This window comes from Tachypleus tridentatus, chromosome 2, assembly GCF_004210375.1.
Source record: "Tachypleus tridentatus isolate NWPU-2018 chromosome 2, ASM421037v1, whole genome shotgun sequence".
In the NCBI taxonomy this organism is placed as follows: domain Eukaryota; kingdom Metazoa; phylum Arthropoda; class Merostomata; order Xiphosura; family Limulidae; genus Tachypleus; species Tachypleus tridentatus.
This window is the reverse complement of record NC_134826.1, coordinates 87,300,971-87,315,987: the sequence shown is the minus strand read 5'-3', so window position 1 is coordinate 87,315,987 and position 15,017 is coordinate 87,300,971. Positions and strand designations below refer to the sequence as shown.

The 15,017-nt window shown below is 35.3% G+C and overlaps 1 protein-coding gene across 5 annotated transcripts in view; it reads left to right on the top strand.

Moving 5' to 3' along the window:
• Positions 1 to 15,017, top strand: part of LOC143244425 (microtubule-associated protein Jupiter-like) — a 46,120-nt gene that overhangs the window by 25,495 nt on the left and 5,608 nt on the right. The window contains exons 1-2 of one of the 5 annotated variants that reach the window (XM_076489052.1): positions 7,826 to 8,130; positions 9,202 to 9,298. The exons of 1 other annotated variant lie outside the window; for it this stretch is intronic. In XM_076489052.1, the coding sequence (XP_076345167.1) occupies positions 9,237 to 9,298 (62 nt within the window). In that variant the 5' untranslated portion in view covers positions 7,826 to 8,130; positions 9,202 to 9,236. Of the gene's footprint in view, positions 1 to 7,825; positions 8,131 to 9,201; positions 9,299 to 14,505; positions 14,541 to 15,017 lie in introns of those variants that run through there. 3 more of the 5 variants (XM_076489048.1, XM_076489049.1, XM_076489051.1) reach the window with 3 other exon arrangements.

The following is a 15,017-nucleotide window of genomic DNA, read 5'->3' as shown; positions in this document are numbered from 1 at the left end:
TGATACTGAAATATGTTGTGATAAGTTTTGTGCGTTAGATTGTTCTTTGTTATGTGTTTTAAATATGAATATTTATCATACAGTAAATAAAATAGTTGATGAAATTCCATTAAACGCTTGAACACCGAGTTTGGATTTATTCATTTATTTTCACTTTTCTATCTCTTCTATTTCTCTCCTTCTAATCTGATATCGAAATATCGTATACGAAACCCAAAATTAGGTTTCTATTAATTTCCATTTTTTTTTACTTTTCTCTCGTTACCTGCTTTCCTTCCTTCGTCTTATAAACGAGTCTAAACAGAATATCGACAATCTCTCAGGTGAAGTTGGGACCCGTCTTATAAACGAATAAAAACGGTATGTTTGTAGTTAACACAATATTGTTTTTCTCCAATTAGGGTTAGACTTTGGCAGAAGATAACAGTGGTAACTGAAACCGAATAATTTAGAGTAACCTAAAACCGAGTAACAAAACTTTGTATCAGTACACTACAAACGATTCAACTACACACACACACGTTGATGTAGCTGTTTTAGATCGAATTTTAAAACAATGAATTCTAAAACGAAATGTGTTTACTCAAGTAGGCTTAAGAGTGATATGGATCATAAACACTTAAAGATAAACATTAAGTATACAGGAACAAATTTTATTGCATCTGAAAGTCATTCTTAAAGGATGGAGCCATAAAAGAAACAGAACATTGTGAAATCCATTACCTCGAAATAGAATCCTAGACAACTAGAACATCGACTTTTGACTATTTTTTTAATTATTACTTATGATTATTAAGACTGAAAATCTTAAATCCAAGCTGATTTGGTTTCAACCTTGATAAACTTTTATAGATATTATAAAGGTTGAAAGAATTAGAATTGAATTTTTTAATAACAACTAGTTGTGCGTAAAGAAATTTTAAATTAACGAACATGATTTGTGTCTGTGGTTTTGATCAGGAACATAAAATCTCCCTACTTCAAGATATCCTGATTATTCCACATAAATTCAGGATGTTTGTAAATGAAACTCGCTCTGTCGAAGAGCCAGAAACTAGAAGATGTTCGTGTTTAAAAATTGAAATATCGTAGTAAATTATTTAATTATTGCAGAAAATATCTCTAAATATACACGTTCGTGATGTAATTAATTCAAGGATGTGGAAACCTTTCAAGACATGGACGTTAGTATGAAACCTTAGTACAATATTGGGAAGGCTGTTGCCATAGAGTTCAATGTCTGTTAAAATTTCTCAAGTTAAAGGAATATATGTTCAAATAGCAGTTAGAAGAATAAAAGATCAAAGCAGGAAAGAAAATATTTAGAAACGCAATAACGTTTCTGATGAACAAAATTAAAAACGTCTGGAAACTTGGGTAGCTCTACAGACGAGATTGGCGTCTTTCAAGAAAAGTTTTTTCTTAATTTCGCGCAAAGCTACACGAGGGCTATTTGCGCTAGCCGTCCCTAATTTTTGCAGTGTAAGCTAGAGGTAAGGCAGCTAGTCATCACCACCCACCCCCAACTCTTGGGCTAATCTTTTAACAACTAATAATGGGGTTGAATGTCACATTATGACGCCCCCGCTGAAAGGGCTAGAATGTTTGGTATGACGGGGACTCGAACCAGCGACCCTCGGATTACAAGTCGAGTGAACTAAGTAAGAATAATGTTAGAAGACAGTCTGAATTCAGTTATTGGAGAAATATGTCTATGGCAAAATAACTGAAGTGCTCTGTAGTGGCACTCGTTGAAAGACAGGTCTGCACATTGAAGTGCTAGATACAACACAGTGTTATAACGCTTTTTAACGGTGGAAACAAGACAGCTTTATAAGCGTTGGATTACAACTTCACTTCTAAACTTCATTCTCCGTATTACATTACTAACACTTTTGAGTGTTGTGATCAAACGGCCATGATTTGCCTAATACTTGTCTGTAATGATTGTATCTAACACACGAGTTTTATAGAACTATATGACGTTAACAACATTTCTGTTGTATCATACTTAACACTGGTTAGTCCTAGTTCCCAGTCAACTATTATACACACAATTGACTTACTTACGTTTTAAAGATAAGCATATAGTTTGGACATAACTGAACTTTAGCCATATGTATAGTTTACTTTTGTAACCATCCAAAGTATAGACACAACACATACTTGAAGGCAAACGTATCTAGAGTTGTAATTCTAGAATACACTCAAAACGATTGAAATTTGTTCTGCGGGTCCACTTAGCCATCATTAGCTCATCAGTACTGCACTATTAAAATAAGAGTAAATAATCTGTTTGCTTGGGTACATAGTTACTTTTACTTTCGATTATAAGCCTTGGAGTTATTCATTACAGATACTTTATTTCGCGCGAATTAAAGTGAAAAAGATTTTGTTTGTTATGAAAGTTTGACTTTCTTGTTACTACTTGGACTTGTATGATGATATTCACGAGTTAGAGAAGTTGTTGCACATTTATGTGGGGACTGTCCTTTATTATTATCATTACTTTACTGTTTTGAAGGTACCCTACACTCTAGTCCCCCGGTGAAAAAATGTTAAGTCTATGGACATAACAGATAACTCAACATGGCGTTAGTATAAACCAATCTCCAGCTTTGGACTCAGATTCATTCTGTGGTAAACCTCTGGATTTGGAAGCAGGCGAGTCGGGTTCGAATCTCTGCGATGCTGCAAAACACCTCTTCCACGTTAAGTTATATTCTCCTTTTAACAATGACAGTTACTCCCTTAGCGTATACTGTTAGGACTGCCGGAAGGCTGCTCTCTCTCTCTTTAGTCAGTGCTTCAACATTAGGGACAGCAGCCTTAATTGCTTTACCATAAATACAAATATCTTCGACTTTAGCATCTCCAAAAGGTAAAAATTCTGAGCTAGATTTTTATGCAAACGAATTGAAACCTGTATGCGCAGACTGCAGTATATTATTAGAAACTTTTATTAACGTAAATTTTATTAGCTCAATATTTCACTATTACAGTTTAGGAATTATTGATAACCTACAAGTTCGCTAATCCAGTGGGTGGTCGAGTGCTACTGTCTGGGCGGCAAAAAACGTTATTAGCTTAGGCTTAACTACATATGCAGACAGTTTTTTAAAGTATTTTTGTATTGTTGATGTACTCCGTAGCTCAGCGATACATTTGAAGGCAAATAGCGTTGAAAATTAGGACTCGATCACCAAAATTACAGCTTTGAGCTTAATAGATGGAATTTCCTTGCCTAGCTTGCAGTTAGTTTCTTTAATTTTAATAATGAGGGGTTTTCCCAGCTATTGGATATTCTAGTGGAGTTAGATCTACATATGAACTGTAGTTGTGAATTATTTTAAGATTTAAATGTTTGCTTTAACTTCCGAGTCTTTATTTTAATCTGTTTACGTAAGTTATATGGAAAATATTCATAGATATCTTTTGTGACTGGGAACTCTAGTTTTACATAGTGTGTAGTTTCCCCCCACTTGTTCTGTAGGGATGTGGGGTATAGTATACATACGAAATTTACAATAATTGTCAATTTTTTTTTTCGCCTTTCCACCCCATATTTGTTACAAATTCCGTCCATGCTTGGGATGTTTCAACCTATCCGGTTTGATTTTATCCATTTGGTTAATAAACCTATTTTTAGCTCTCATATTTGATTTGACTTTACCATCTTGAGTCCAACTTACACATCGGATTGACTAGTGTGACCGAACTTGATAATAAAATTCTTGATGACGAGAAACGCATCAGAAATACAAATGTATCTCAGAACGGCTGGTATGGGTGTTAACGCTTGTATTGATAAGGAGAGAACAACGTTTCAACCTTCCTACTTTCATATCCAGGTTAAGAAAGAGATAGCTTGAATGTGACCGTTGCCGGACACTTCTTAGGGACGAGAGTATAAACGAGTATACGGGATTGTAGGGGGCGCTGCAGGTGGATTTTAGGTTATTAATTAGTATAGGTATAAAGGTGTTCCTTTATATTGGTTTAAGTTGCTGTATAAGTAGGGCTTCCTTGATTTTGTGTTTGTTTATATTTGTTTCCGTACTTAATATCTGGGAGGTTTCTATAGATATGTTGTGTTTATGTAATTTGCAGTGTTCAAAAACGTGTGAAGGTTTTTTTGGTGTTTTTTTTGTTCTCTAAATCTAGTTTCCATTTTTATGCTTGTTTCTCCAATATAGAAGTCGTGGCAGTTGTTGCATTGTATTTTATAAATTATGTTAGTGTTGTGTTTGTCAATGTAGTTTTTACGTAGTATGGACTTTAGTTTTGTACCTGGTTTTGAATAAATTTGATGTTTACTGGAATGTTGTGTTTTGTTAAGTTTTGTTTTCCAAGTGTTTGTTATTATACTTATACAACAACTAAAACCAAAATCAAATCAATATAAAGGAACACCTCTATACCTATACTAATTGATAACCTAACATCCATCTGCAACGCCCCTACAATCCGTTACCCGTTTATACTCTCGTCTCTAAGACGGTCCGGCAACGGTCACATTCAAACACTCTTTCTTAACCTGAGGATGACCTAGGAAGGTCGAAACGTTGTTCTCTCCTTATCAATAAAAGTGTTAATACCCATACCAGCCGTTCTGAGATATAAACTTTATGATGGTTAAACACGTGTTGGTCGTAGAGAGGACGTTAGAACGTAGTTACAGGGCTCGATAACTACTCCATTCATACCGGCAGCGCTTGCTATAAAATGGCGAGAGCCATCTATTATTATTAAGTTTTGCTTTTACAAAACTTTTTTTTTTTTTGAGCATTTACAAAACATGGTTTGCTTTTGTTGTTGGAAACGTCTGGAAAATCTAAGGCAGATTATTTTGACTAACGAAGAGTTATAGAATGAAAGCAAAATTTGACTTTTGATTGTGGTCTACGTCAAGGGTCGTTCAAGATTGCAAACCATATAATAAGGTGAACTACTTTCAAACCTTTTGGGTCATGTTCGGTCCCCCGCTGGTACAGCGTTAAGTCTACGGATTTACAACTCTAAAATCAGGGGTTCGATTCTCTTCGGTGGGCTCAGCAGATAGTCTGATGTGGCTTTGCTATAAGAAAACACAACACAGGTCTTGTTCGAGTGAAAAATATAATTGAAAGTCCAATAGTAATTTATTTTGGTCAACAGGGGCGCTTTTAAGTTAAAGGTATAACTTTATTTATTTATTTTAGATAATTTATGAATTTACACTTTCAGTTCAAAATTTAGAAACGTTAATTTTTTTAAAAGGAAATCATCCGTGAATGGTTATTGAAACACTCGGAAACGTCACGTTAAATATCCATAAAAGAGTTCTTTAATAACTTAAGATTGCTTTTGCCTTCTTTATCCTTCAATCAGTTAGGAAAAACTTGATTATATTTAATGCACAGGACGTCCTGTATAAACTAATAAACAAAATACTTCACGCAGGTGTAACTTGAGAACAAAAAATTATTATCAAATATTTTTGACACTATTGATAACTTGTACTTTTGTAAATTTGATATATTGATAAAGTAAATAAAAACCTTTGGTAAGAAATTAAACTTTTAGATTGTGTACTGACTTAAGTGGTGTCGTCAAGAGATCCTGCAGTATATCTTAGTGTTTCCCAAAGTGGGAGCCTTGAAGCTTTTTCTGGTGGGCCGCCAAAAATGAGCCGAATTAATTTTAATTGTAAATAGAATTATCGATAAAAAAGTTAAATTTGTTAATTTACAAGATTGCTTCTTATTTTAAATCGAAAATAAAATAATTACATAAAATTACGTCTTTAATTATTTCTCAATCTACAAATTTAACCCAAACATAGATAGCTAATTATCTAGTCATAACACATATAAATTGATAAGAAAAGACAACGTTAAATTACAAACATACAATTTAATAGAAAAAGTACTTCATTGATATCGTTAAAGTTCATTAGTAATAAGTTTTAATTGATAAATCAGTTTGTAAGGCATTTTTTATAAGTTGGGGGTCTCAAAACCTTTTATTCACATCAAAGGGTCCGGTATGGCCAGGTGGTTAGGGTGCTCGACTCTTAATCTAAGGATCGCGAGTTCGAATTCTCGTCACACTAATCATGCTTGCCCTTTCAGCTGTGGGGACGTTATAACGTCACAGTCAATCCTGCTATTCATTGGTAAAAGTAGCTCAAGAGTTGATGGTGGGTGGTGATGACTAGCTTCCTTACTTCTAGTCTTACACTGCTAAATTAGGGATGGCTAGTGCAGATAGCTCTTGTGTAGCCCTAGGCTCGATTGAAACCAAAACCGTCATAAAACTTTGTTCGTAACAAACAAAGAAGCCAGAATGGCCCTTAATGTTTATAGAATATCGCACATGGAATAAAAAAAATACAGAATTTAATATAAAAAAGAGACAAAGAGTTTGAAACCACTGTATCATACAACTAAAAATTGGTTGTACATTTAGATGTCTAAATTTTGTGATCAAGCTAAACCAGGCAGGTTCTTTGTCCATTTTAAATTAATGGAAAGTAAACATTGGTTGTTTACTCGATTAAATTTGTAACAGTTGCTGTATCACTTATTTTTTATATACTACTGTCACAATTTAGTCTGTAATTTAGCAGATAAAATCTGTAAAGTTTGTCAACGATGTGGAACAGGGTCAGACTTTATAGCTCACTAAGCATTGATGGTGTTATAGTCTCTGTGAATGTTCTGGATTGTGATGTATTCAGGTAAAATACTGTTGGATAAAGTTGTCCCTTGTTTTTTGTTTTCTCTTTAAAAATACAAACTTTTTTATATTCTTAATTTTTATTCTAAAATGTCATTAGATTTTTGCTACATTTGTTAGTGACCGGTGGATATTACTGTGAATGACGTAAAGATCGGCTCCACCCCTTCTAAAATAAAGGTTAGACGTTTTGCTTGTTGTATTTTTTCAGGCTCTGGATACGTTAATAGTGCAGTGCAGCTTTTTTAGAAACTGTTTATGTCTCGGAAACCACGTGTAGTAACAAGGAATGCATCGTTTAAGGTTTTCGTGGTCAATACCGATAGCCAATGATAATGTATTTATGTTGATCAAATCTGATATTTAGTATATCACACTAGAAGTCTAGTATTACTGAGGGCCATTCGCTTTAATTTGTGGCGAGAAAATTTTTCTTTTTTCATGGTGCGTTTGTTAGAATGTTATTGAAAAGTTGTTTTCAGTTAACAAACATCCAAGTGTTTGTAATTTTAATTAACTAAAACAGATTACTGCACTAGTTTAATAAGATCAGTGTTCGGAGTACATGACACCATTAAAACTGGTAGAATGATACATGACGATGATGAGAGTCGTGTAACAATGGTAACAACAAGCAAAACTATGGGTATTTTATCAACTTCGACAACAACAACCCGAGTATTCCTTATGTTAATACTGGGCCGATAGTCTACTAGTAAAACAACTCCTAGTAAGGATGGCATGGTCATGTAGGTTTTACTTGTTAGTTCCTGTGTAATCCTTTTGTCCATATAAGCTAGTAAGTTAGTTGTTTATTTATTCAATTTTCGACACAATGTCTTTTTAATTCGAGGCTGTTTGACACGGATATTTGAATCTGTATAATGCTCATCGCAAATTTCCATGCCCTGCCTCTTATATCTGTTATCAAGGACTTTCCGTGTTCACTGATGCGTTGTGTTTAAAGGGACTCGCTCTAAACAATCTACAGTCGAAACCGGCTTGTGGAACTGTAATCCAGTGGCACGAGGAGCACGCGAATTAATCTTGCCCAGCACGAACCAATAGGAACAGCGCTGGTTAGCTCGCTATCAACTGACTAGTAGAGAGGGTGTTTTTTGAGGATTTAGTTCGTCCGGATGCTTAATTGCCTATATATATAAATTTTGTGGCAATCAGTGTGTCTTACTACGTCTTCCTCTCGAGGAGTAAAAGACAGTTGTAAACAGATCAGAAAAATCCCTTTGAAGATCGTATACGGTGAACCTTGTCATAGATCAGACTTTTAAGGTTTCCGAAGCCAGCTTGTTTGCTCACTAGGTTCTGTATTTTAATAACTACAACCGAAACGGCAAGAATTTCGATTAAGCGAGTCTGAAGTGAAGTCGACTTTTTGAAACGCTGTTCCAGGTATTGTGCAAGTTTGATGCATGTCAGTTTTAAAGTTGGTATCATTGTTTGGCCTTTAAACGATTTTGGTCAACTTCTGATCTAATTAAATTTGTAAGATTGCTTCGCTTTTTAATCATATTTTTTACTGCATCCCATCCAATAACTGATGCTTAAGGAAATGAAAAGTTAATTAGAAAAAATCGCATTTTCACCTCTCAAATCACTACAAACTTGAAACATTTAAATGTTAGATTATTAATAACACTTAAAATTAGCAAATGAAATACAGTTATTATCAGTCAGTTAATATTAACATGTGAAGATATATATATATATACATGTTAAGTGCCCGCCATTGGCACAGCGGTATGTCTGTAGACTTAAAATGCTACATACCGAGTTTCAATATCCGTGGTGGGCAGAGCACAAGTAGCCCATTGTGTGGCTTTCTGCTTAACTATAAACAAACAAATTTACTAATTTGTAGAATTAATTTAATTCGCGTTTTGAAGTTTATTTGAATATTTTACGTTTATTATCAATGTATGTAACGAGTGTATGAACACCCGCCTTTTACACCATTCTTCTCAGTAACAACGTGTTTGATACAGGGAACCAGTTAAACATCCATCCACAGAGAACTAACTAAAGTTGAATAACAGAAATACCTTGTGTAGCTGTTGTCCATCATCCATATCAAATAATCATTAGTAATTGGAGAGCTAATACTAGCTCTTCTTTTAACCTTCGAAAAACTAAAATTAATTCAAAACGCTTGAGTGCTATGAAAAGTTGAACCGTTACATGTTGTACTCTCTGAAAGAGCTGTAGCGTTTCTTGGTCGATTTTGTCGTTATCTTATTGCTTCATTTTCATGGTGGTTTACTCTGAAGAATGGCAGGAAGGTTGCGCAACAAGACACTTAACATTTTTCACTCGTTCGTGCCTTATTGTTATTTTCATTAAATCTCCCAATTATAAATATTTAATGTTAAAGAATGAAGTAAAAGAGGTGTGTTTTTTTCAATACCTTAAATTGTTGAAATTAGATACAACTAAAATTAGCTTCTGTCAATCCCTGTCGTGCAGGGTTGGCTTCCTACCAAGGTGTTTAACTTCGAACAATGTCTCCCATCCGGGACTTTTACCATGTGGAGATTGACAAAGTTGGGAGCGGAAAGAAAAGGTAAGGTTTCTTATTGTGTCGTTAATTATGGATGTAATATGATGACAAGAATATTGTGGCCACAAGTGGATTGTTATGACTGAGTTCTGTGCTTTACAAGAAACCTTTACACATATTCTCAGGACTTTCTGGAATACCATAGTTTTGTAAACTCATTCTAGATTAATTAGCTTCACATAGAATTTTATTTAATTGAACTATTCTATTTACAAGATAAATGCCTAGTGGTTAAGGCGCTTGGCTTGTATTCTGCAAGTAGTCGGTTCGAATTCCAATAATCGAACGCGCTCATCTTTTCGGCAGTCGATTCGACATTATGTGACGGTCAGTTCCCAGTTTTTTTTGGTAAAGAAATGTAGCCCAAAGGTTAGTGTTGACTAGCTGTAGTTGTTGTATCTGATATTGCCAGTTTTACCCAGTGAAACATTGTAATCATAAGTATTATACTCATGTATGTCCGACAATAAACGAGTTTCAAACTCCTTAGTAAATGCGTTAATTTGAGTATTGTGTACTTTGTAACAGATTTTAGTTATGGTTAATAATTATGGATGTAACATAAGGTTAAAATATTTCCACCATCCTTGACAGGATTGTTTGGAAGTTTACAGGAACCAAAGACTGTTGTATTAGCGGAACTTCCGGTTTCTTATCATTGGCTGTTGCTCAGTCTTTGGTTTAGTTCCGGTCAGATTCCGCTGCCACCTAACGGAGGGAATTCCAATCAGGCGTGACTGTTGTTTTCTAAGAATTCCACTAATTGTGTAAATCTTCATAGTCAGTGGTGTGTGGAAAAAAAAAACAAAAATAAAAAAACGATATTAGCAGCAATTACACAAATATTTTAATAAAATGGTCAAACAGTTTTTACCGGGCTATGGGTTTGATCGAGAGATATCGATATAGTATCGACGTTGATACTTGAATAAATAAATAAGATTACATATTTTTAAATTTATACTTGACTCCCATATTTTCCACATGCCGCAAGGGGCTAGTATATCTGTAATCTGAGGACGGATGTTTGGAGAACAAAATTATTTTTAAGTGAAGATATCTTTGTGTAAGAAATCGTAAGAACATTAATATAAAACTATTCGTAGATGTTTCATTTTGTTTAAGACATGTTTTTTTAAGTTTCCATATTGTTCAGATGTGAAAAAAAACGTATAATCCGATAGATAATCAGAGGTTGCTTTAACTTAATAGACCTTTAACTTTCTTCCGTATTTTCGAGTATAGATTACACCTCTTAGAGAGCTAAACCCCGAGTTGTGTACAATTTTCAGGTAGCTGGGATTCCAAAGAGTGTTCTAGATTTCTAGTCACGTGTTTTCTTATGGTTTGGCTTGTTTTGAATTTCGCGCAGTCACATGAGGGCTATCCGCGCTAGCCGTCCCTAATTTAGCAGTAAGACTAGAGGGAAGGTACTCATCGCCAGCCACCGCCAACTCTTGGGCTACTTTCACCAACAAATAGTAGGATTGACCGTAACATTATAACGCCCTCACGGCTGAAAGGGCGAGCATATTTAGTCCGACGGGGATTCGAACCCGTGACCCTTGGATTACAAGTCAAGTGTCTTAACCATCTGGCCATGCCGGGCCATTTTCTTATGTTTAATGTCAATTCGTACTTTCCTTTTCATCAGAGAAGTTAAAAACACTGTATGATCATTATGCATACGATGTTGTAATGAACCACTTCTATACTTAGTTTTTATTGCCCGTCCAGGGTTTTTAGAAGGGTGTTATCTTCAGATATTGTTGCTAATGGTATCTTTGCTATGCGTGTTTTTTCTTGTCTATCAAAATGTTTTGTGTGTTTTGAATATTCGTGGAAATATGCTTTGCCCTAACCTTGGAGATTTTCCCTGTATATACGGTTGGTTGGTTACGACTAATTTTTATCAGAATTATTTACTTGATCGTCACATAAAAACGTACCTATACTAAAAAACGGAATTCATTTATCTCGATATAAGAGGGAGTGCCCCCTCTCGCCACCGACGTTTCGCCAATTCTGACAAGCAAGTACACCAGTGATGTCGAGAAACCCACTTGTTGAGAAATTTATATGCAAAAACGGCTCGTTTGGGTTGAGAAAATATTTTACATAGAAGAGCGAACAACGTTTCGACCTTCTTCGGTCATCGTCAGGTTCACCTGACTATGACCAAATCTATGTAAAATATTTTCTCAACCCAAACGAGCCGTTTTTGCATATAAATTTCTCAAGCAAGTACACCCACCGGAAAAAATAAATTTCGTGTACCTGCGCATGCGTGTACAAACATTTATGCAAACGGGTACGTAACTATGGGATCGGTAATTATTTATCTATTAGTAGTAGGTCCTGGCGTTTAAATTAGAAAATTAACTCGTTCGTACCTCGTACATATTAAGGAGGATAAAACTTTAATATGAGGTAAAAAAACTAACAATAAATACAGCACGTTAGTCACATTACTATGATATCAGGACTGTCTATACAAGGACTTCATAAGTAAACTTTCAAACTTAGTACACATCTTAAGTTGACAGACGTATTGGCCAGGTGGTTAGGGCGATTACCTCCCAATCTGAGGATCGTGGGTTCGAATCTCCATCCCACCGAACACGCTCTTCATTTTATAAAGTCACGGTCAATCCCCATATTCGTTAGTAAAAGAGTAGCCCAAGAGTTGGCGGTGGATGACGATGGCTAGCTCCAATTCTTCTAGTCTGTCGCTAGTAAATTAGGAGCGGCTAGCGCAAATAAAGAAACAAACTTGTCAATTCGTTGGTTCTTTTTAGTAGGCTGCTTTATGTTGCTTCGTATGTCCGTCACCAGAGGGAGTGGTTTGATGTTAACACATCACAGAAAAAGCCCTGGCTTCATGACAAATTAACTGATTTCCAACAAGTCGATTTTTTTCTGCTTTAAGTTCAATTACTCATATTTACACAATAATATATAAAGCTGTGGCTTAAATACACAGTTATTGTCTTTCATTTTTGTTAAATGTTTGTGTTATAAATACTATCAGCCAGGGACCTCATGAATGAATGAGACAATTTTAGAAGATACCATCTTTGTTTAGGGTGGCGTTGTGTATTTCCTTTATTTAAACGAGTCCCTCTCATTACAAACTAGTTAATGGCGCTGTGTGTAAGCCTTTGTGTTCCAGAATTGTTCCACTCATTTGAGCGGTATCGTTTCTCGTGGGCTGGTGTAGGAATGTAACCGTTCACTAATTGGTTCCTCAGTTCAACTTTATGATTGTGTGCAGTTGAAGATGCAGAACCACGTATAAGCGTGTGACTGACTTCTAGTCGCCACGTGCTAGCTGAAATTGATTTAAGAACTACATTAAACCACGGACAGCATTACGTGATTGTTAGGACTTGCAAAGCGTCACAGCTACGCATGAAAAACCTGTTAAATGAAGCGTCAACTTTTAAGTCAGTCAGTCTATTGCTGTTTTAATGACCTTGCTAGACACCTGTCGAGATTTGCCAGGGGCGTTAACCCTATTATTAGCATGCCTTAATTGGGCTAGTTACCACCAAAGCTCTAAAAATGTACAACGTTTTGGTTCAAGTGGCCTTTAAAAAATAAAGTACGAAAGTTTGACGTTACCTTAGCAACAATGAACGAGATTTTTTATTGTATTTAACAGTAATAAAATGTTAACACCAAGAAACATTAGTGCTCTTCATAAATTTTGTATTTTTTAGTAACTAGTAGTTTCAAGCAAGAAATAAGTCTAAATATTATTAAAAAATGTTTGGAGAAATCTACTCTTTCCTCTAACTCTGAACTGTGTTTCTTGTCTCTGTGCGTTGCAGAAGATAAGCGCGGGAGATAAACTCACCACGTGATCTCTCACTGTTATTAGCCAGAGATTATCCTTACGTGATTTCAAAATATTCTCTACACTTTAGAGAAAGAAAAAAAAAAAAAGGCAAAACCTACTTTATTCTGGAGGACTGGTCACACTCGATCTATAGTTTCTCTTTAATGTGTAAGAGTTAAACAGAAGATATTGGTATTGCCGTGTTAAAAACTTCGTTCTAAGGAGTATTTCGCCAGTGGCACAGCGATATGTCTGCGGACTCGAACTGCTATAAAAAAAGAAGGGGGGAGGTCTCTCGATACTCTTGCTTGTTTTGTAGTTAAGCACAAAGCTACACAGTGGGCTGTCTGTGCTTAACTACAAAACAAGCAAGAAGGAATATAACGAACACATTAATCTTGATGTAATTAACTCCAAGATTGGCGGCTGAAATTTCGAGTTTGCTTTAGGAAAATTTTTAAGTTTAGATTAGCGGAAAAACACAGATCCTAAACCTCTTAAGTTATGGTAAAACGTGTTACATAGGAGTCTGTAAAATAAACTATTCTAATTTAAAGAGGATTTTGTCCAAAACCAAATTCAACAGATTCCTGTCTAAAGTATCCTAGCATGGCCAGGTGGTTAAGGCGCTCGACTCTCAATCTGAGTGTCGCGTGTTGGAATCCCGTCACACCAAACATGCACGCCTTTTCAGCCCTCTTATAGTTTTGCGCGAAATTCTAAAACAAATAATCTTGGCTAACAGATTAGGAGATTCGGAGTGCTGTGTTGTGTCTTCTAGTGGCACAGCCGTATGAACTTCCAACGCTAGAAACTTAACTACACGCATCAATAATCTCACTTGTACTTGGAAATATTTATTAGTAACTTGTGTAACAAACCGCTTTTTGTTAGAAGAAGCAAGTTTTTAAAACTTTGATAATAAAATCTGAATTTGGTACCCCCTTCCTGTTATGTTTATATCTGGAATTACGTATTATTTGTCGTTGTTGCTCTGTAAACACATTAGTGTTTCCTCAGTGGGACACCGATAAGTTCACAGAATTACTGTGCTAAAATCCGAGGTTGGATTCCACAGCAATTTGGTTTTGTTCTCAAACACTTTAATATTATCCTCTTCTTACTTTCCAACATAAGTTTATTTATTTTGATAACAACCTACTGTTCTAAAGTTTGTCTGTTTAAAAACTTTTATCAGAGGTGAATTGAAAATATTTCAACAATTTTTCGACAGTCCACGTCAGCTCTTTTAAAGGTCTTGATAGTATCGTACTCGCCGCTGGCAACAACACTCAACACGTGTTCCTAAATCTTACGGCTACCTTAGCCAGTGAATTCCACCAAAGAAACCGGGAAGGCCCACGCGCACACATATGAACTGACAATGAATATTAGGCAGGCTCTGTACGTATGTAGTTATATACACGGTCTTAAACTGTATAAATTTCTATAATAGGCCTAATGCTAATAATGTCTTATGAATAATTTATTGGCTGGACTAAACAAACTTGTACATTTATTTGAATATTTGCTTTACACATCTCTTCCTGCATCGTTTTGATCAGGAAATGAGTAAGGTAGTTAAAACAAATCTAATTGGAGTAGGTTATTTAACTGAATATATTGCGGGACAAATTAATTTAAACGTGTAATATAGTTTCATGACCTGTAACACCAAAAATGTAGGTTCTTTTAAAGAATGTGACTGGAAATATTCTAAGAGCTTAATTAACATTATTTCAGACTTAATTTTATTTTGATCTATTTCTTATTGTCATACCTTTATTAAGATTGTTTTGCAGTGTTAGCTTAAAGCTGGCTGAACTGTGTGTTATTATTGGGGTTACGGCCGAAAGTATTGTTAACAACGAAGGTACTCAG